The 22,517-nt window shown below is 42.8% G+C and overlaps 2 gene segments (V, D, J or C); both read right to left on the reverse strand.

The window, feature by feature from the left end:
• Positions 1–2,573: 2,573 nt before the first annotated feature.
• On the reverse strand, positions 2,574–3,449 carry LOC132022327 (immunoglobulin kappa variable 2-29-like). The segment is given in 2 exon segments: positions 2,574–3,016; positions 3,364–3,449. Coding segments are annotated over 2 exon segments (492 nt in total).
• Positions 3,450–9,173: 5,724 nt separating this feature from the next.
• Positions 9,174–9,982, reverse strand: LOC132022328 (immunoglobulin kappa variable 2-29-like). The segment is given in 2 exon segments: positions 9,174–9,574; positions 9,911–9,982. Coding segments are annotated over 2 exon segments (450 nt in total).
• Between the last annotated feature and the right edge of the window lie 12,535 nt (positions 9,983–22,517).

Consider the following 22,517-nt stretch of genomic DNA (forward strand, 5'->3'; position numbering starts at 1 on the left):
ATCCAAACATCTTCCATAGGAATCCAAAGAAAAAGAAGTTCTGGTTCAGGATCGGTGTTCCAGGAGGTTTCTGAATTCACCTCCTCCCATGGACATGTGGAACCTACAGCTACACATGGGACAACTCCAACTGTGAGATATCCAGAAACTAGCTGAGGGACTCCTACACATTGGGTTAAAGAAGTCATACCCACATTGAGACACGTGCACAATGCTGGGACACATTCTTGCCATGAAATCCACCACCAACATAACAGTATGCCATTGGAAGGAAACTTGTAACTCCCAGCTTCTCCCTGAAGAACAAAGGGTTTGGACCCAACTTCTAGTGCCCCAACTTGCAAAACTTCCACCTGAGGAACCGGCCCCCAAACACCTCGATCTGGAAGCCACTGAGGCAGTGCATGGAGAGCCCCCCAAGAAAACAGTAAACAAAGAAACAGGGAGCAGATGGAACCACTCACCTCCCAGTCTTTCTCTCAAAGAAGCCTATTTTCAGATCTTAAAGGCTGCTGCCCGACAGGCTTCCAATTCAGAACACATCTATGAGCTGACTGCATTCCTCCCTGGAAATCGAGGAAGCCTGTGTTTCTACTCTACATTCTCTCTCTGTCCAGCTCCAGGTCCCTGGTGTCTCCCTGGAAAGAGCTTGTGCACTTGTCTGGTGCCCCGGCAGCCCTTGACCACCTGGCTCTGTTGGCCAGCAGGGCTGAAGTTCTCAGACCCACAGGGCTAAAGCAAATAGAGACAAATAAATATTTGCAGAAATAATACTTGCGTGTTAGAATTGCAAATAATACTGGCAATAAAGTTGCAAATACTACCATAAGCTTGTGATAAAGTTCCAGACAGATGAACTTGCAAGAATAATATTTGTGTATTATAATTTTAACTAATACAACAAATATGTATAATAGATGGTAAGACTTTATTAATTTGATATTTTAACTGAGTATAAGATCTTTCTGGATTGCTTTTCTGCAATTTCATTTATAATGGCATCAAAATTTGTACTTTTAGCAAACTCTCTTTCCATATATAATTGCAAATAACACTGTCTTTTGTCAAATACAAGACCTGAAATATTTTTCAATAATTTTTAATTTTGAAAAGATTTTTTCTGATGTAAAAGAAAAAAAAAAAAACCCTGAGTTGTTTGGAATATTTTAAAGTCTGTGGTGACATTACAATGCCTTTCTAATTAATTATTTGAAGTATAAATTTTACTATGTCTAGACATGATGAACCATTTCTAAAAAAATGACAACTCTTCACACAAATTAGTTTTGTGTAAATCTGATTTAATATTTGATACAGATGTATACAATGATATCTTAATGTTTCTTCGGACATTTCTTGCAATATATAGATATAAAACATGAAACTGAAAGTAGCTCCATAATTTGCATGCACTTCAAAACACCTGTTTTTTACATTCCACTTCTATCCCTTCAATTACAACTAATCCTAAAATTGTCCTATTAAAGATTGTTCAGTATGAAGCTTTATATAAAATAGAGCTCTTCATCAAATCTGACAATATTTAAATTTAGCATTTACTTCTAGGACTGTGGCTACTTAATTTACATTGCCATAGCAGTTTCCAAAACCGAGATCCTAAATTCCCTGAGGCATTCTCAGAATTCTTTTTTGACACATCGGTATGCTATGCTCTGCTTATTGCAGGTGTAGCTACCGTCTCTCTCCGCACAACACTGTTAGAAAATCATAAACTACATTCCTTTCTTGTACCTTTCATCCCTGTGACCTGCTCATTCCATAACTGGAGGCAGGTTCTTCCCAATCTTCTTCACACATTCTTCCCCTCCTGCCTGTTCCCTTCCCCTCAGGCAAACACCAGTCTAGTGTCTGTATTCATGGGTCTTTCTGCCTTTTTTGTTTGTTTGTTTTGCTTTCTGTTTTAGATTCTACATATAAATGAAATCATATGATGTTTGCCTTTCTCTCTACCTACTTCACCTTACATAATACCCTACTGGTTCATCGATGTTGTCCCAAATGGCTAGATTTCATTCTTCTTATGGCTGAGTAAAATTTCATTGCATATATGGACATTGTATTTACAGGATTAGGAGCTTATATTTGCTATGGGTTTCCAAGTCTTTTTGGGAGCTTGAAAAAAAAGGTTTACTGATCGTTCTCAGCCATATTTCCTATGGGGGTAGTGTGTACAGAATGTTATTTAGAGAACATAGCACAAAAACAGTATAACTGGGAAAGAAGAAATTCAGAAAGTGGGAAAATAAGCAATAATAAATTGTGAATGATATCAAATACCATCCTACTGAAAATATCACAAACTTTGTTAGCTCAAAAATGTATGTAATTGTGTTGCCACAAATATGCCTCAGGTTTCTGACGCTCAGGCTGAGTAATTGTCCCTGACCCATGCACTCAAGCCAGGAGGGTCAGGGTGAGGTTCAGGGTGGCTGTGCCTGCCAGCTCATTGCTCAGCCCACAGGATGATCATGTCCCTTCCACAGCTGGTTGTGCCCTGCTGAGCCTGTTGGCGCCCAGGGGTCGGGTTTCTGTTCAGAGCACTCAGCTGCATGTTACTGTCCTGACTTCCCCAGCACCTGCCTCTGATGCCAGCTCAGAGCTTCTGCTGTGCCGGCTCCCTGCTCAGCCATCACACGTGCCCAGTGCGGACTGCCAAACGGAGAGGTTTGTGTTTGCGCCTGAACCATTGTGAGAGGATATTGTATACCTTGCTGACAGTAATAAACTCCCACATCATCAGCCTCCATCCTGTTGATTGTCAGGGTGAAATCTGTCCCTGACCCACTGCCACTGAACCTGTCTGGGACCCCAGTGAAATGGCTGTAGATCAGGAGCTGTGGGGACTGGCCTGGCTTCTGCAGGTACCAATGCAAATAGGTGTTTCCATCACTGTGTACAAGGCTCTGACTGGCCCTGCAGGAGATGGAGGCTGGCTCTCCGGGTGTGACAGTCAGTGAGAGTGGGGTCTGTGTCATCACAACCTCCCCACTGGATCCTACAATAATGAGGAGACACATTATAATCCATTTTAATGATTTTAAATATCATTTATATTAGGCTAAATCATATTTTGTGATTGGATTCCTAGTCTAGGGCTAATTTCCATGGATAACCCAGGAATTGCAGGGCACAGAGTGGCCCCATTTTTTTCCTTCAGCATCTCACTAAAACACTGTTCTTTGTTCCTGTAGCATCTTCGTAATCTTAACAGATCTCAATATTTAATTCCACTTGTTGGAGGGCAATCTCAATCCTGGACAGAGCACACATAGGGAGTAATAGCACCCAGACAGCTCACCCTCCCCACCCCAATCTCCCATCTCATTCTCCTTCTGCTCTTACCTGGGACCCAGAGCATCAGCAGCCCCAGGAGCTGAGAAGGGAACCTCATTTTGAGAATCTGAACTGATGAGTCCTAATAAGTAAACACAAGCTCAGAGCTGACCTTTATGTCAGACTTCCAAGGCAAGGTCCTCCCCAGGGGACAATATGCAAATCCCATGGTGGGTGTGGCAGAGTGGAAAGAGCCAAAGGCAGGGTGCAGGTCCCTCTCCTGGGAGAGCAGTAACTTAAAATGTTTTCTGTGTTTGGAGGAAACCTAACAGAGACAAATTCCCTACAGCTTGTGTGGGAAGCAGGATCTCCCTGTGATAATCAGTATCTTTGGCAGAACACAGTGCTCATAGCTCTGCCTTCTGAGAAAACTCCAGAGACCCTGATGATACAGGCATGAGTGTTCAGAGCCCATTTCTGGCAGGTGTATGGCCATTCTGTTTGGATTCCTGTCAGCTAATGTCCAGGAGGAAACAGGTCCCACTTCCACTTTAGCTGATTGTCTGGCGACTTCCAGATCCCAGGATGAACTAGAGTCTCTGGGATCTGCTGTTTCCAGGTTAACGGTTTTAGACAATTTAATAATGATTTAAAATGAATTAAACTCATGCTAACACCTCTTGAATTATCTACTCTTTGAGAAGATGAAAGTGAGAGGAACTTAACAGGTAGAAAAGAATCTCTCTTATGCAAAAGAACTCATGGTCCTGCAGAAAAGAATAGGAGAGAAGACAGAATTGTATACTTCAGACAGTGAGTATGAATTTTGTGGCAACAAATTGTTATAATGTGGTGTGTATCCTGTCATACTTCTGTCTTTCTCCTCAGAGAGACTGATAGATGGATAGGTGAATAGTAGGGAAAGCAGACAGATGATAGACACATACATTACCATTTGGTGCATATTAGATAAGGTACACACACACACACATACGCAAGTGCACACACACACATCGTATATCAAACAAAGAGATTTCTCAAGTCATTATTGTCTAAGGGGATGGACAGAATGAATAATGTTTCCCATTTCCCAGAAAACAATGTTTTCCCTTCCCACACAGAGGCTTCTTCATCACGTATAACCAATTTCTGTTAGGGGGTCTCGTTCATTGTTAGTTAGCTCTGTGTGAGAAGCTGTGTCTCTCACATAGAGATTCTGTAGGTGAGAATAGTAAGGACTAGGATAAAAATTCCAATAATTTGTTGTCACCCATATCTATGATGGACTTTTTCTGGGGTCTTCGGTGAACCACAGTTACTATGGAACAGGGTGCGGGGTCAGAGCTGTTCGGAGCATCAGTTTACCAACCATCCTTCATTAAAGCTAGGACATAACCTGATGATTCTGCCTGTGTCAGCCTGATGTAGGTGTTAGTTGATAATGAGAATTGTGTCAACTTCAAATTATCTCACAACTCAAGTCACTGCCAGGCAATCAAAACCCTGGAGAAACTGAACGAATAGTTTGTAGTTCCACTAAATCTCAGGTAATTTAAGCCAGATACCACACAGAATTTAAAAAAAAAATCCTGAAAATATGCAATTTTAGGCATGATTCACAAAATGCTTGAACTGAATATCTTTGGCAGGTGGTGGTCCCTGACCAGCTGTGTGGAGAACACCAAGCACTTTAAAGAGGGAGTTTCCTCAGGGACACAGCCTCCTGGTTCTGGGTCTGCTCTCAGTAGTTTTGTATCTACAGTTCATCCTTCAGAGCAGCTGCCCTTGGCTCTACAGGGCAGTGTGGAGGCCCCGCTGGAGAAGGACTAGCCCATCAGGAGTCTCATCATCTAATGGGAGTGAAGGGCACAGAGAAGGAGCCCCTGTCCTTGACCACTTGTGGGTGGGGTTCCCATGGACTTATCCTCAGGTGTTTTCCTCAAGTGTTTTCCAGAGCAGCTCACAGAACTCAGAGAATCACCTACTTGTGTTTACTAGTTTACTCGGGAATATGAGAAAGGATCAGATGAAGAGCTAGATGGAGAGATTCACAGGGCCAAGACTGGGAAGATCAATGGTTTTTGTCCCCATGGCATTGGGGTGTGTCACCCCCCAGCTGCATGTGCTCAAGAATATGGGAGCTTTCTGAACCCTGCTCTGTAGGGATATAACAGAGGCTTCCTCACGTAGATATGAACAATTATTAGCTCTGTTTTAGCCCCTTTCCTTTCTCTAGAGGATAGGTGATGTGGCTGCAAGTTCCAAGCTTGTAATCATGGCTTGGTCTTTCTGGTGCCCAGTGGCCATCCAGGAGCCCACTCGGGGTCCTCTTCACAGAATAAAAGATGCTTCTGTGTTTTTATGTCCTAGGAGATGACAAGGGTTTGGGAGCCCTGAGCCAGGAACTTTGACAGAGACGAATATATATATTTTCTATTATATCACAGGCATAAATCAGGAATTCTGGGAACCAGCATCCTTATACAGGCTGGATGGCCTGGTGTTTCTGCTGGAAGGGAGCCCATCCTTTACCACAGACTCCAGGGCTCCAAGCAGTGCCTGTTTTTTTTTTTTTTTTTTTAATTAATTAATTAATTTGTTTGTTTGATCTTAAGAATTTATTTATTTGAGAGAGGGAAAGAGGGTGGGTGAGTGTGAGTGTGCATGTTTAGGGGAAGGGGCAAGAGAGAGAGATGTAGACTCTGACTGAGCAGGAAGCCTTACCCCAGGACCCAAAGATCATGACCTCAGCCAACTGAGCCATCCAGGCACTACCCTCCCCAAAATGTGCATTTTGTAAAGGACACTCAGCTGAGTGGAAGAGGGAGCTGTTGGATAACTTTTTAGAGAAGAGAGCTGGACTTTGGCATCTGTAGCCATCCTTCCTTTCTGACTGCCTGGGAGGGACAATGCTGTCCTAGGCCCCTTCCTCACTCTGAGGACTCTGTGATAGTATTAATGTATTTGCCTACTTAAGAAAAATAAAACAGGGAATATGACCATTATATCTAAATTAAAGAATATTAAGTGAACTTTATAAGTTCTTCTGGGAAATGAGTGAGCTCTGCTTGGAAGCGAACCAAGCTACGTCCCCTTTTCTCTCAAAATAAACTTCTGCTTATAAAGTTCAATTAAGATAAAGGAAAGAACTATGGTCAACTAATCTTCAACAAAGCAAGAAAGAATGTCCAATGGAAAAAAGACAGCCTCTTTAATAAATGGTGTTGGAAAAATTGGACAGCCACATGCAGAAAAATGAAATTGGACCATTTCCTTACACCACACATGAAAATTGACTCAAAATGGATGAAGGACCTCAATGTGAGAAAGGACTCCATCAAAATCCTTGAGGAGATCACAGGCAGCAACCTCTTCGACCTCAACCGCAGCAACATCTTCCTAGGAACATCACTAAAGGCAAGGGAAGCAAGGGCAAAAATGAACTATTGGGATTTTATCAAGATCAAAAGCTATTGCACAGCAAAGGAAACAGTTAACAAAACCAAAAGACAATTGACAGATTGGTAGAAGATATTTGCAAATGACATATCAGATAAAGGGCTAGTGTCCAAAATCTATAAAGAACTTAGCAAACTCAACACCCAAAGAACAAATAATCCAATCAAGAAATGGGCAGAAGACATGAACAGACATTTCTGCAAAGAAGACATCCAGATGGCCAACAGACACATGAGAAAGTGCTTCATATAACTCAGCATCAGGGAAATACAAATCAAAACCACAATGAGCTATCACCTCACACCAGTCAGAATGGCTAAAATTAACAAATCAGGAAATGACAGATGCTGGTGAGGATGCGGAGAAAGGGGAACCCTCCCACACTGTTGGTGGGAATGAAAGCTGGTGCAACCTCTCTGGAAAACAACTTGGAGGTTCCTCAAAATGTTGAAAATAGAACTACCCTATGACCCAGCAATAGCACTACTGGGTATTTACCCTAAAGATACAAACGTAGTGATCCGAAGGGGCATGTGCACCCGGATGTTTATAGCAGCAATGTCCACAATAGCCAAACTATGGAAAGAACCAAGATGTCCATCAACAGATGACTGGATAAAGAAGATGTGGTATATATACACAATGGAATACTATGCAGCCATCAAAAGAAATGAAATCTTGCCATTTGCAACGATGTAGATGGAATTAGAGCGTATCATGCTTAGCAAAATAAATCAAGTGGAGAAAGACAACTATCATATGATCTCCCTGATATGAGGAAGTGGTGATGCAACATGGGGGCTTAAGTGGGTAGGAGAAGAATCAATGAAACAAGATGGGATGGGGAGGGAGACAAACCATAAGTGACTCTTAAACTCAAAACACAAACTGGGGGTTGCTGGGGGGAGGGGGGTTGGGAGAAGGGGGTGGGATTATGGACATTGGGGAAGGTATGTGCTTTAGTGAGTGCTGTGAAGTGTGTAAACCTGGCGATTCACAGACCTGTACCCCTGGGGATAAAAATATATTATATGTTTATAAAAATAAAAAAAATAATTAAAAAAAAGATAAAGGAAAGAAATGATCAAAGTCACTTGTATGTTGTCTTCTGGGAGAAAGTAGAGAAAATTTACATGAAGGTTTTAATTTTATAGGAATCAAGTGCAAAGTGGAATCATTTAGATTTTGACTCCCAAACTACAATTCTCATTGCTTTACTGAATGACCCCTAGGAAGCCACTTTCTGAACCCTGGAGATCTTTTTCCCTTGAGAAATGGTGATAAGGAATTTGGTACTTTCTAGGATCCCTTTGAGACCCCAATGGGAAAACATGAATTTCCATGGACAGCAACATTAAGTAACTGAAGTACTGTAGTTAGGTACTGTATCCCTATCCCCAAATTCCCCTCCGTTTTCTATGGAATTTTCTATAGTTGAGATTTATGTCCTTCTTACCCACTCATACCCTAAGACCACAGAATATCTTGTCGCGTTGCTTTCATAGCCACAATTTTTGTACAGTTGACCTACCTTAAAGGACAAGGAGAGGTTATTATGAGCATCAAGCCCCTCCTTGTGTTGAGACAAGAATACTGGGGTCAGCCTTGAGGGGCCAAGGTGCTGTGTGTGATATAGGAATGTGCCTGGTTCTGCTGAGCCTCCTTCCATGGGCTTACTCTCTGGTGATTATAAAGTACTAGAGTGGGGTCTCAAGACTGTGGTTTTGGTTGTTTTCTGGTGCCCGAATAACTCTATAAGTGATGGGATTGGAAGTTACTACTTTCAGGAACCTTTCCTTGATCAGAAGAAATGGGAATGAGAACCAGATATGCTTTCCTGGATCTGATCTTCCTACCCTGTACTCCTATCTCAATACATTCTGCTATGTATTTTCTTGTATAGGTTAAAAGATTTGGGGTTTTATGTTTAAAAGTGGAACCTATTTGAACAATAGTTTTTATGTCTGTTGTAAGAAAATGGATATCCTTTTTTCCATAGAGAACATCGTACATGAGCAGTTAGTGTAACTGGGAAAGAAGAAGGTGAGAGAGTGGAAATAGAAAACATACAATTTCTGCATGATACCAAATATTATCCTATTGAAAATATGGCAAAATCTGTTAGCTCCAAAATGTATGGAACTTGTAGTTGTCCCATAAGTGGCTCAGGTTTCTGATGCTCAAACTGAGTAACTGTTCCTGACCCCTGCACACATTCCAGGAGGGTCAGGGTGAGGTTCAGGGTGGTTGTCTCTGGCAGCTCACCCATCATCCTGCAGGCTGATCATGTCCCTCCTGGAGCTGGTTGTGCCCCACTGAGGCTGTTTGCACCCAGGGGCCAGGACTCGGTCCAGAGCACTCAGCTGCATGTTACTGCCCTGAGTTCCCCAGCACCTGCCTCTGATGGCAGCTCAGAGCTTCTATGATGCCGGCTTCCCGCTCAGGCAACACATGTGCCCAGTGGGGACCACCAGAGAGGTTTGTGCTTGGGGCTGAAACATTGTGGGAGGATCATGTGTATCTTGCTGACAGTAATAAACTCCCACATCGCCAGCCTCCACCCTGCTGATTGTCAGGGTGAAATCTGTCCCTGACCCGCTGCCACTGAACCTGTCTGGGATTCCAGAGACACGGCTGGAAACCAAGTAGATCAGGATCTGTGATGACTGGCCTGGCTTCTGCAGGAACCAATTTAAAGAGGTGTTTCCATTACTGTGTACAAGGCTCTGACTGGCCCTGCAGGAGTTGGAGGCCGGCTCTCCGGAGGTGACAGACAGGGTGAGTGGGGTGGTCTGTGTCAGCACGGCCTCCCCACTGGATCCTAAAATAATGAGATAAGTACAGGTTAATTAGAAACATTATGAGCCATATTCATGATTTTAAGCTTTTTGTAGTATTATTGTTGACTCCAAAAATATCTAATATTCACAAATAACCCAACATTGAAGGGCACGGAGTGGTCTTTTTTTGTTTGCTTCTTTTTTTAGAATCTCACTAGAGCACTGTTCTCAGTTTCTTATTAATTTCCACAGGTTTAAAAATTAAATTCCCCTAGATGAGGGACATTCCAACCCCTGGACAGAATAGAAAACATTAGCACCTGGCGAGCTTACCCACCCTACCCCAATCTCTCATATCATCCCCCCTCTGCTCTTACCTGGGACCCAGAGCATCAGCAGCCCTAGGAGCTGAGAAGGGAACCTCATTTTGAGAAGCTGAACTGATGAGTCCTAGTAAGTAAACACAAGCTCAGAGCTGACCTTTATGTCAGACTTCCAAGGCAGGTCCTCCCCAGGATACAATATGCAAATCCCATGGTGGGTGTGGCAGAGTGGAAAGGGCCAAAGGCAGGGTGCAGGTCCCTCTCCTGGGAGAGCAGTAACTTAAAATGTCTTCTATGTTTGGAGGAAATATAACAGAGACAAATTCCTTAGTGCCTGTGTGGGAAGCAGAATATCCCTGTGGTAATCAGCATTTGTGGCAGGATACAGTGCTCATAGCCCTGCCTTCTGAGACAGCTCCAAAGACCCTGACAATACAGTCATGAGTGTCCAGAGTCCATATCTGCCAGGTGAAAGGCCATCCTGCTTGGATTCCTGCCAGCTAATGTCCAGGAGGAAATAGGTCCCACTCCCACTCCAGCTGATTGATCGGCAATCTCCGGATCCCAGGATGAATTAGAGATGGTTCAGGAGTCTCTGGGATCTGCTATTTCCAGGTTAATAGTTTTAGATAATTTAATAATAATTTAATAATGTATTAAATTCAAGCTGGGACCTCGTATATTATACTCTATGTGAAGATGAATGTAAAAAACCTATAGGAGTAGGAAAGAATCTCTCACTCACAAGTAGAAAAGTCATAGTCCTGGAGAAGAGAATAGGGACAGAGACAGAATTTATGCTGCAGGCAGTGAGGATGACATTTGTGGTAACCATTTGTTACAATCTGGTGAGTATTGATCCTACTTCTCTCTCTCTCCCCAGATAGATAGACACACAGACAGACAGATGCACACACACCCCATAACAGTAAAGAAATCTCTTAAGAGATGCACTTCCTATAAGGATGGGCCAGAAGAATACTGTTTCATTTTGTAATGTTTCCTTCTACATTATTTTTTTCTTATGATGGCCAGAAGACCCCTTCCCATATAGAGGCTGCCTCATGATGTGTAAAAAGTTGCTATCAGGGGTTCTGGTTCCTTGTTAGCTCTGTGTGAGAAGTTGTTTCTCTCGCATGGGTTTATGCTTGGCATCCACAGCCATGACTCTGCAGTTCAAGAATAGATTCTGTAGGTGAGAATAGCAAGAACTGGGTAACTGTTTGAATGTGTAGCAGCCACTTGTACCTATGATGGACATTTTCCTGGGTTTTTGGTGACCCACAGTCACTGTGGGACAGGGTGTGCAGTCAGAGCTGCTCTGGGCATCAGTTTATCAACCATCATGCATTAAAGTAGGGACATAACCTGATGATTCTGCCTGTGTCAGTCTGATGTAGGTGTTAGTCAGGTGTTGGTGCAAATTGTGTCAACCTCAAATTACCTTACAACTCAACTCATTGTCAGGCAATCAAATGCTGGAGAAGCTAAAACAATAGAGTTTGTAGTTCTGTTAGATCTCAGGTAATTTAAACCTGATATCGCATGGAATTGAAAAAAAAAAAAAAAACACCTGAATACATGCAATTCTAGGCATGATTATACAAAATGCTTGATCTGAATATCTTTGGCAGGTGGCAGCTCCAGACCAGCTTTGTGGAGGAGGACACCAAGCACTTTCAAGATGGAGTTTCCTCAGGGGCACAGCCTCCTGGCTCTGGGTCTGCTCTCAGTGGTTTTGTGTCTGCACTTCATCCTCCAGAGCAGCTGGCCATGGCTCTAAGGGTGACATTGAGGCCCCCAGAGAAGGACTAGCCCATCAGCAGTTTCATTGTCTAATGGGACTGAAGGGCTCAAGAAGAAGCCCCTGCCCTTGAGCAGTTGTGGGTGGGGGTTCCCATGAACCTGGCCTCTGGTGTGAAAAATTTTCCAGAGGAACTCACAGAACTCAGAGAATCACCTACTTGTGTTTACTAGTTTACTCAGGGATATGAGAAAAGATCAGATGAAGAGCTAGATGGAGAGATTCACAGTCTTGACTGGGAGGATCAATGGTTTTCGTCCCCATGACTTTGGGGTGTGTCACTCCCCAGCTGCATGTGCTCAAAAATATGGGAGCTGTCTGATCCCTGCTCTGTAGGGATATAACAGAGGCTTCCTCACGTAGACATGATCAATTATTACCTCCATTTTAGCCCTTTCCCTTTCTCTAGAGGATGGGTGATGTGGCTGCAAGTTCCAAGCTTGTAATCATGGCTTGGTCTTTCTGGTGCCCAGTGGCCACCCAGGAGCCCACTCGAGGTCCTCTTCATGGAATAAAAGATGCTTCTAGTGTTTTTATGTCCTAGGAGATGACAATGGTTTTGGGAGCCCTGGGCCAGGAACTTTGGACAGAGACAAATATATATTTTTTCTATTATCTCACAGGCATAAACCAGGAATTCTGGGAACCAGCATCCTTATAGAGGCTGGAGGATCTGGTGTTCCTGCTGGAAGGGAGCCCGTCCTCTACCACAGACTCCAGGGCTCCATGCAGTGCCTGTTTTAAAGGTCACCCAGCTGAGCTGATGTGCAAGCTGTTGGGGAAGTTTTTAGAACAGAGAGCAGGACTTCGGCATCTGTAGCCCTCCTTCCTTTCGGCCTGCCTGGGAGGGACAGGGCTGTCCTAGGCCTCTCCTCACCCTGAGTGCTTTTTGGCCATATGAATGGATTTACCTACTAAGAAGATAAAGTAGAGATTATGAAGATTACATCTAAGCGAAGAGTATTAATTGGATTATACAGGTTTTTGTAGGAAATAAGGAAGTTTTTCTTGGATGAGAAACCTGCTCAAATCCCTTTTTCCTTTGAAATAGACTTCTGCTTCCAACATGCAGTAAAGAAAAAGAAAAGGGATGATCAGTATCATTTGTAGGTCGTCTTCTGTGAGAAAGCAGAGAAACTTGACGTGGGGCTTTCATTATATAGGCATCAGGTGAAAACAGCAGGAATCGTTTAGAAGATTTTGTCTCTTGTAGTACAATTTCTGTTGCCTTCCCAAGTGACCCATGACAGTCTACTTTCTGAACCCTAGATATATTTTTCCTGCTTAAGTGAGGTCAATGATGTTGGTAGTTTCTAGGGTCCTTTGAGCCCCCCAAGGGGAGACCATGAATTTCAAGGGACAGCACTTTAGGTACCTTAATATTGTACTAAAGTACTATATCCCAGCCCGAAATTCCCCTCCAATCTCTCCATCAGTGTGTGGTGGCTATGTCCTCCTTCTTTCCCACTCCCACCACAGGACCACAGAACGTCTTGTCACTTTGTTTGGACATCTTCAAATTGTCCACCTTTGACCTACCTTTAAGGACAAGGAGGGGTTGTTGTGAGTCTCAAGGCTCGACCTTGTGCTGAGACAAGGACACTAGGAGTAGCCTCAGCAGGGAGATGTGCTGTGTGTGGTGCAGGAATGCGCCCTTCCCTGCACTGCTGACACAGAAAAGGGAGGTGAGTGTCATAGATTCATGTCTGGAGCTCAGAAAACTCTGTGAATCCAGCTTGTGGAAGAAGGACCCTACCAGTTATATTTCTACAATTGACAGCTGGTTGATATTGTGTTGTTTTTTGTTTGTGTTTTTGCTCATCATGAGAAAATCTAGCTACCCCCGTAGTGACTTAGCTTCTTTATGAGAAATGCCTAGATCCACGTTTGTCTGACAGTCCAGTATTTCATGCAGTGTTTCTAACTGAGGGCAGGTTGGAAGAATTTCCAAACAACTCTCTGTATTTAGCATGTCCACAGTGTCAAAAGGCCAACATAAATTTCCTTTTATTAATGAGGAAGCTGTAAACCAACAGAGTTGAAAAGGATCGCAGTGTCCTTTTTTGAATTTGGAATCAGATGTGGTCAGTGTGTGACTCCCTTTTGTGATTTATTGACAAAATCAAAAAGGAGGGAATGAGAGAGAGTTCTAATTGCAAAATCATTAGACAGAAGACTCATAACTGAGATAACCTTGGATGGAGAAAGAATTGGGGACCATAAACCGGCTCTAGTGTGCCTCAGAGAAATGCAGCCTCCCCCACCAGTGCCCTCCAAGACATGTAGCAAAGAAAGAATCCAGCAGTGTGAGACTCACACTCTTTCACTCATGCTTTACACTCTAGTTTCATGAAAATGAAGAATGAGGCACCGGACCGCTGCTTGCATCTTCTATTATGACACCTCTTTACATACATTTCTGGTATATTGTGTTCTCATGTCTCCAGGATTTTCCCAGTCTCCCCCCTGGGACATCCCTGGCTTCATTTGCAACAGCTTAATGGTATAGACCGTGGCCATCTTCCCCACATCCCGGTCAGCTTGGCCAAGGTTGTCACTGTGCAGGAATGACTACACGTGCCTTCAACCCTTTCCAATCCTATGGCTGACATGGAAAAAGCAGAAAGAACTCATCTGTCCACTGACTGTGCAGTTTCTGCTCTAAGTGAATCTGCTTTCCACAGAGTTCTCTTCTTGCTGAGTGGCTATTAATGCATCCCTGAGGGAGGAGACAACTCTAAGAATTCAAACTGGTTCTAAAGAAAAAAGATTTCAGAGGAGCAGACAGGTCAGGAGAAAAGTGCTGGTACATTCCCACCTGAAGCTCTAGTTCTTTGTGGCCAAGACTAGGCTGGAAGAGTGCCTAAGCTTTGCTCTGTTCTCCAAAGCTGCATGGGGGAGGCAAACAAGTAGAGGTGAGAGGCAGAGGGCAGGTTACCTGGGCAAAGAATTTGCTTTTTATAGGCAATATAGGTGACTGATCCTTGGGTAGATTCTAGTAAAGAACATGGAGACAAATTTGAACATCTTAGACCGTTCACAGTCCAAGCTCTCTCTTCCACTCTTATCCTAGCAACTAAGTTCTCAGGGATCCATCGATCTCATGCTATGAGCTACTCAGGCTTGATTGTGGGTTGGTCGTAGGGGAGGATAATGATAAAATGTGCCCATAAAGGTTGGGAGAAATGACGAGGAACTCAACTATATGATGGTTTTACAAATAAAAGACTTAGTTGATCAAACACATAAGAAAAGAAAATCAAATGCCCCTGATTTTCCATGTCTCCCAGCCATTTTGGTAGAATGTCTTCTGTCCAGGCTTTAGAGTTAATATGGTGTAAGATATCACTGTGTACACTGACAATAGAACCCTCTGTGTGCCCCCACCCCATCCCCATCCCCAAACCCCCAGAGATAGGGACTGGTGAGATCTCCCTTTGTCAGACAGACAGGAAGATTTTATATCAAAAATGGCATCTTTCAGGGTCAGTGGGGTAGGGAAATGGGAGGTGGAGATGTCGTGGGGAAGTCTCCCAGGTCCTTATTCCAACTACGGGTTTCTAATCTCTTTGTGCACAGACTTCCACGTGGTCCCATAAAATCTATGGTGCCTTCTCACAAAAAGGTTTTTAAGGACAAAAAATGAAGAAACATAAGCATAGTAAGGAATTAAATCTTATTTATATACAAACAGCAAAGTATTTTAAAAATTAATGATACAGTAATATACTTTTTATTAATATATGAAATAACAAGATGAGGTGGCAAAAAAGGAAAAGTACTCTGTGACAGACATTATCCGGGGTATAAAGAGACAAATCACAGACTGGGACAAAATATTTGCAAAAACACATCTAACAAAGAACATTTCAAACTCAACAACAGGAAATGATGCAATTACAAAGTGGGCAAAGGATCTGAACAGACACTTCATCAGTAAAGTTAAGACAGGTATCAAATAGGCATCAGAAAGATGTTCAACATTATAGGTCATTAAGGAAATGCAAATCAGAGAAGACATTACATACCCGTTGTAGTGGCCCAAATCCAGAACACAGTGCCAAATTCTGGTGAGGACGTGGAGGAATAGAACTGCCATTCACTGCTGGTAGAGATGCAAAAAGGGAGTAGCCATTTCGGCAAACACTTTTGGCAGTTTTGTATGGAACTAAGCTTACTCTTACCATACCATTCAGCGATCATACTTTTTGGTATTTGCCCAAAGGAGTTGAAAACTTATGTCCACAGGAAAACCTGCACAGTAATGTATATAGGAAATTGACTCATACATTGCAGAACTTGTATTTAACCAGATGCCCTTCCCAAGGCAAAAGGCTAAATAAACTGTGGTGCATCCAGGCGATGGAATATTATTCAGCTCAAAAAGGCATAATCCACTGTCCATGGAGATGGTAAAAAGTTGAATGGTTGCCAGGGGTTAGAAAGGAGGGAGGGGTGAATAGGCAGAGCACCGCGGGGTTTTGGACAGTGAGAGTATTCTGTATGATGCTCTAATAGTTGCACTTGGTAGATTTGTCCAAACCCACAGATCTATCCACAGCAGGAGCGAACTGTCTTGTAAACTGTACATTTGGGGTGGAAATGATGGGTCAGTGTGGGTTCACTGATTGCAACAAGTGTATCACTCTAGAAAGGGATGCTGATGATAGCAGGGCTGTGCATATGAGGAGGCGGGGGTATATGGAATTATCTGAATTTTGATTACATATACTATGGAATCCAATATCTTGGACTAGCATGTATAGGCTATAAATAAACCTATTTACTCAGCCAGAAACAGGATCACATTGTTGTGTGAATTCAATCACTCTTTTACTTCTTTCACACCATGCTAGGACAGGTAATCAACATGACCCCAAATTAGGCCACCTATAATTTGGTGGCACTATTTGAATTGAGATGTCCTCAAAGCCTATAATTTCTATGCATTTCAACTGAATGTACAATTCCACTTCCTTTTCAGGCAAGATCATGTTCTGTAACAATAACAAATTTGTCTATTGAACCTTGAAACCTTTTTGGCAATGTAGTAACAGAATTGTCATCTCTCAAATATATTTAGGCCAAATGGTATAAGAGGTTACCTTTGTGAAGAAGTTCATACCATCAGTGTCTAGCTATGGTTTGTGAAGGGCATTCTATGCTCTACAACTTTCAGATTGTGTTGTCTTCTCAGAATCCACTTCGACATTCCAAAAACTGCCTTTCTCTTATAGAAAAAGGTAGTGGAGGCAAACATAAATCTTTTAGGATTACCTTCTTCCACGTGTCTCTCTGTGTCTGTTGTGGCTGTTTTTTTTTTTTTTCTTTTTTTCCTTCCACCATTGTAAACTTTATTATTTTTTTCTTTTTACATTTTATTTTTTAATTAAATTAATTAATTTATTTTCAGAAAAACAGTATTCATTATTTTTTCACCACACCCAGTGCTCCATGCAATCCGTGCCCTCCATAATGCCCACCACCATGTACCCTAACCTCCCACCCCCCTGCCACTTCAAACCCCTCAGATTGTTTTTCAGAGTCCATAGTCTCTCATGGTTCACCTCCCCTTCCAATTTCTCCCAACTCCATTCTCCTCTCTAACACCCCTTGTCCTCCATGCTATTTGTTATTCTCCACAAATAAGTGATTTCTTAAGTCAACATTGTCTAAGTGGATGGACAGAATGACCAATGTTTCCCATTTCCCAGAAAATAATGTTTCCCCTTCTCATACAGAGGTTTCCTCATCATGTGTAACCAATTTCTGCTAGGGGGTCTGGTTCCTTGTTAGTTCTCTATGAGAAGCTGTTGCCTCTCACTTGATTTTATGTTCAGCATCCACAGCTCTGAGTCTATAGTTGAAAATAAAATTCTGTAGGTGAGAATAGCAAGGACTGGGTTAAAACTTCTAATAATTTGGCATCACCCTTACCTATGACGGACATTTTCTGAGGTCTTTGGTGAACCACAGTCGCTGTAGAACAGGATGCGTGGTCTAAGCAGCTTGGGGCATCAGTTTACCAATCATCATTCATTAAGGCTGGGACATAACCTGATGCTTCTGTGTGTGTCAGCCTGATGTAGCTGTTAGTCGGGTGTTGGTGAGTGTTGTGTCAACCTCAGATTACCTGACAACTCTAGTAACTGTCAGGCAAACAAAATACTGGAGAAACTGAAGAATAGAATTTGTAGTTCTGTTAGATCCCAGGTAATTCAAATCCAAGGTCACACTGAAAATTGAAAAGTTACTGAATATATGCAAGTCCACACAAGATTATACAACAAATCTGTCTGAATATCTTCTAGGAAATCCTCCTAGGGTGCGATTTTGTACCATAGTTAGAAGAATTATGTAACAATAGTACTATAAGTAAACCCTGAACTCTATGGAGGTACTTGGGTGCTGATGACAGGTTGTGATAGAACTAGGACTAATATCCCATGTCCTGTATGTTACTAGTTGTCATGTTGTTTACTCTTTCATGTGTTTTCTCCCTTGATCTTTTCTTAGAGTGCTAGTCAAGCAATCCTGAATCTTACTCTTGAACATGCAAGCCTACCTAATGAATCCTGCTGGTGAATGATTCAGAAAGTTAAACCAGTGGAAATGAATAAAATTAAGAAAAAAAAATGAACAATATAAGATAATATCATAAATCTTAAGATGAGCTTAGAAACTATTCATTACACATGTTAAATTAAGAATCACAATATCTAACACTGTGTGTCAAATATACTAAGGAAGTCAGAATCACATTACCCATTACCATATATGAAACCTCAATGTGTGGAAATTTGGCTGAAAATTGTTGATCCACCATGTTTATTTACTGTATATCAGTTTTGAAACTATTTTTTATACAATGTATTCCTACAAATGCTTGAACTTCAAAAATATTTCCTACAAAACTTAACATGGTGAATCATGAGAGACTATGGACTCTGAAAAACAATCTGAGGGGTTTGAAGTGGCGGGGGGGGGGGAGGTTGGGGTACCAGGTGGTGGGTATTATAGAGGGCACGGATTGCATGGAGCACTGGGTGTGGTGAAAAAATAATGAATACTGTTTTTCTGAAAATAAATAAATTGAAAAAAAACTTAACATGAAAACTTTAAAAGTCTCCTTCTGTGTTTGGTTGTTTATCTTATAATTTCTTGCCCTGAAATAACTAAAAAATGCAAAAACCTTCTACAGCTTCTTTCTAGACACAGAAGCCTTTGAAATTTTCCTCTGCTACCTGTAGACTGAAGAAAGACTATTCCTATTTCGTAAGAGGTGTCTTTATCTCCTGCGTATGTAGGAACTTTGTTGTACCCTGGACAATAAAAATGAGTTCATCAACGTTGTTCACTGCACACCACACAGAAATCATTGATATCTGTAAAGGATGTAAGAGGAACCTCCATGAGGTCTAGGTGGGGTCCAGGACTCTAGGAGTCTCTAATCTTGACCAATGTCACCTCAAAAAACAAGGACTTACACAGGTGGGTTTCGTTGCACTTTTGTCTCTTTGCCAGGGGACGTCCCTTTGGAATTCCTAAAACTGGAAGCCAATATGTCATGTGTCCCTTGGGGTGATTCTCTTGCTCTTTGTTTATGTGAGTCCATTTATTCTGGGGCCAGGGTGTGTGGGTGGGGAGTGTGATGCTGTTATACATTCTGTAGGACTCGATCTATACATTTTCTCAGCCAAACAGCAGAAATTTATAATGCTTTGTTGAAGTTGTGAGACAACAGACCTGTGTCCTGACTGAGTCCAAATGGGAGTTCTCTCTGCCATACAGCAGGGGGAGGGTGGTCTCCAGCAGGAGGTCTATTGGGTAGATTCTTGGGACCTGTGACTGAAATGGGTCACCTTTTCTAAATAACTGCAAATGCTCATTTTAATAAAACCTTAACTCTGTGCAGCAATTTGCATCCCCAGCACCAAAGTGTCTCCTGTGAGGGATGGAACTTCTATCCTGAAGATTCTCATGGACGCCTACAGTTTTCTTGTCAGTTAACAAATACTCTTCCACTGCTTTAATTTGAGATGGATTGTTTCTTTGTGTATTTGCTTTTTCTCTGTGGAAAGTTTGCTCCCTTGTCTCCTACACTAGAGCACTGCTTTTCCCCATATGCCTTCTAACAGAGAGCTCCCTCATCAGGGCAGAAAGGACACATTCTGAGCCCTGAGATCCTTAGGGAAAATAAGGAAGCCAGGTTTTCTCAATACATCTATCGTGAAAGCTTAAGGTCTTTCCTTTGAGAACTGGCCTTCCCCTGAGTCAATGTGCTTGAGAGTAGGAACTGACTTGGGTCTAGGAACTGAGTCAGAAGCTGTGACTTTAGGCTTCAGCAACCCTGAACTAGAGTTTGCCAGTTAGAGAGACAAAATACTCTGAGGGTCAGCACATTGACTTAATTTCTAATAAGATGTGCTCAATTATCTACTGCCACATTCTCTCTTTCTGACATCATTCTGTCCCTGTGCATTTTGGAAAATGAACAGTTTCAGCCTGTGCAGGTTATTCTGACCATGTGGTCTGTGCTACACTCTGATGTCAGTGGTCCCAGGCATTGTTTCCTGGAAAGCAGACTCACATTGAATATAGCATGTGCGACATAGCTGGGGAATGTTCCTGACATCACCATCTCCTGAAAGTGAAGACAGGGTTAGGCAGAGTTGAAGTGGATCTTGGATGCAGTAGAACAAAAGCCTAAGCTAGCTCCTTGGGGGGTGCAGCCCTGCGGTTGCCCACTAGAGTGGACCTGACTGGGGACACATGGGTTAGAACCTTCCCAAGGATATTGTTGCTTCCTCTCCTGCTGTACCTTCATGCACACATGATGCTCCTGTCAGAGGGGCAGGCCTTTTCATAGTGGTTTCTCCTTTCTCCTTGGATTCCCTCACTTTCACTTTTATTTTATTTTTATTTTCACATACATTCTTTATGGAATGTATAGAGAGTCTATCACATTATTTTGTCATCACTCTGGGACTTTGGATTTTTATTGAAGGAATTTTTAAAGTTTGTGACAGGAAAGAAAAATGACTAGGCTTGTTAAAGGGAAGATGTCCAATCTGGGTCTATATCCATCCTATGTGTATGTTTAGGGAGGAGACTGCTGTCCTTGCACTTGGTGGAGAAGGTGTCCCCACTGTCCCAGACAGTGGGCACAAGGAACCACTCGGGGATGGAGAAGCTCCAGTGCACAGTAGCCAAGTGGTGGTCCCTGACCAGCTGTGTGGAGGACACCAAGCTGTGTGGAGGACACCACTTTCAAGATGGAGTTTCCTCAGGGGCACAGTCTCCTGGTTCTGGGTCTGCTCTCAGTGGCTTTGAGTGCACACTTCATCGTCCAGAGCCGCTGCCTGTGGCTCTACAGGGAGGCATGGAGACCCTAGCTTGAGAAGGACTAGCCCGTCAGGAGTGTCATCATCTAATGGGAGTGAAGGGCGCAGAGGAGGACCCCCTGTCCTCAACCAGCTGCAGACATGGGGTTCCATGATTCCCTCCTCAGTTGTCATTAGGTTCCTAAAGTAGCTCACAGAACTCAGAGAATCACCTACTTGTGTTTACCAGTTTACTAAGGGATATGAGAGGGGATCCAGTTGAAGAGCTGGATGAAGGGATACACAAGGCGAAAACTGGGAGGATCCTGAGAAATGGTGAGAAGGAATTTGGTAATTTTTAGGATCTCTTTGAGGCCCCAATGGGAAGAATTTCCAGGGACAGCAACTTTAAGTAACTGACGTACTGTAGTTAAGTACTTTTTCCTAATCGCCAAATTCCCTTCCATTTTAGAGTTATCTGTGGTTGAGATTTATTTCCTTCTTACCCCCTCCCATCCCAAGGCCACAGAATATCTTGCTCTGTTGCTTTGAACACTACAGTTTTTGTACAGTTGACCTACCTTAAAGGACAAAGAGAGGTTATTATGGGCATTAAGCCCCTCCATGTGTTGAGACAAAAACACTGGGTTCAGCCTTGAGAGGCCAAGTTGCAATGTGTGAGGTAGGCATTTGCCCAGTGCTGCTGAACCTCCTTCCCTGGGGTTACTCTACTAAGGTACTAGTAAAGTCCTAGTGTGGGGGCCTGAAGACTGTGGGTTTTGGTTTCCTTTCATGGTGCCCAAATAGCTCTATAATTGATGAGATTGGAAGTTACTGCTTTCAGGACCTTTCCGTGATCAGAAGAATTAGGAATGGAAACCAGATATGCTTTCCTGGATCTGATCTTCCTATCCTGTACTGCTATGTCAATATATTCTGTTATGTATTTTCTTGTACAGGGTTAAAGATTTGGGGTTTTATGTTTAAAAGTGGAGCCTATTTGAATGATGTTTCTTATGTATGTTGTATAAAAATGGATATCCTTTTTCCACAGGGAACACTGTACAGAGCAGTTAGTGTAACTGGAAAGGAAGAAGGTGAGAGAGTGGAAGTAGAAAACATACTAATTCGTGAATGATACCAAATATTATCCTGTTGAAAATATCTCAAAATTCATTAGCTCAAAAATGTATGGAACTTCTCGTTGTGCCATGAATGGCTCAGGTTTCTGATGCTAAGGCTGGGTAACTGTCCCTGACCCAAGCATATAGGCTGGGGTCAGGGTGAGGTTCAGGGCAGCCTTCTCTGGCAGCTCACCCCTCAGACCACAGGCTGATCATTTTCCTTCCAGAGCTGGTTGTGCCCTGCTGAGGCTGTTGGCACCCAGGGGTCGGGACTCGGTCCAGAGCACTCAGCTGCATGTTACTGCCTTGAGTTCCTCAGCACCTGCCTCTGACCCCAGCTCAGAGCCTCTCCTGTGCCTGCTCCCTGCTCAGGCAACACATGTGCCCAGTGGGGACCGCCAAACAGAGGT

Source organism: Mustela nigripes, chromosome 7 (genome assembly GCF_022355385.1).
Source record: "Mustela nigripes isolate SB6536 chromosome 7, MUSNIG.SB6536, whole genome shotgun sequence".
In the NCBI taxonomy this organism is placed as follows: domain Eukaryota; kingdom Metazoa; phylum Chordata; class Mammalia; order Carnivora; family Mustelidae; genus Mustela; species Mustela nigripes.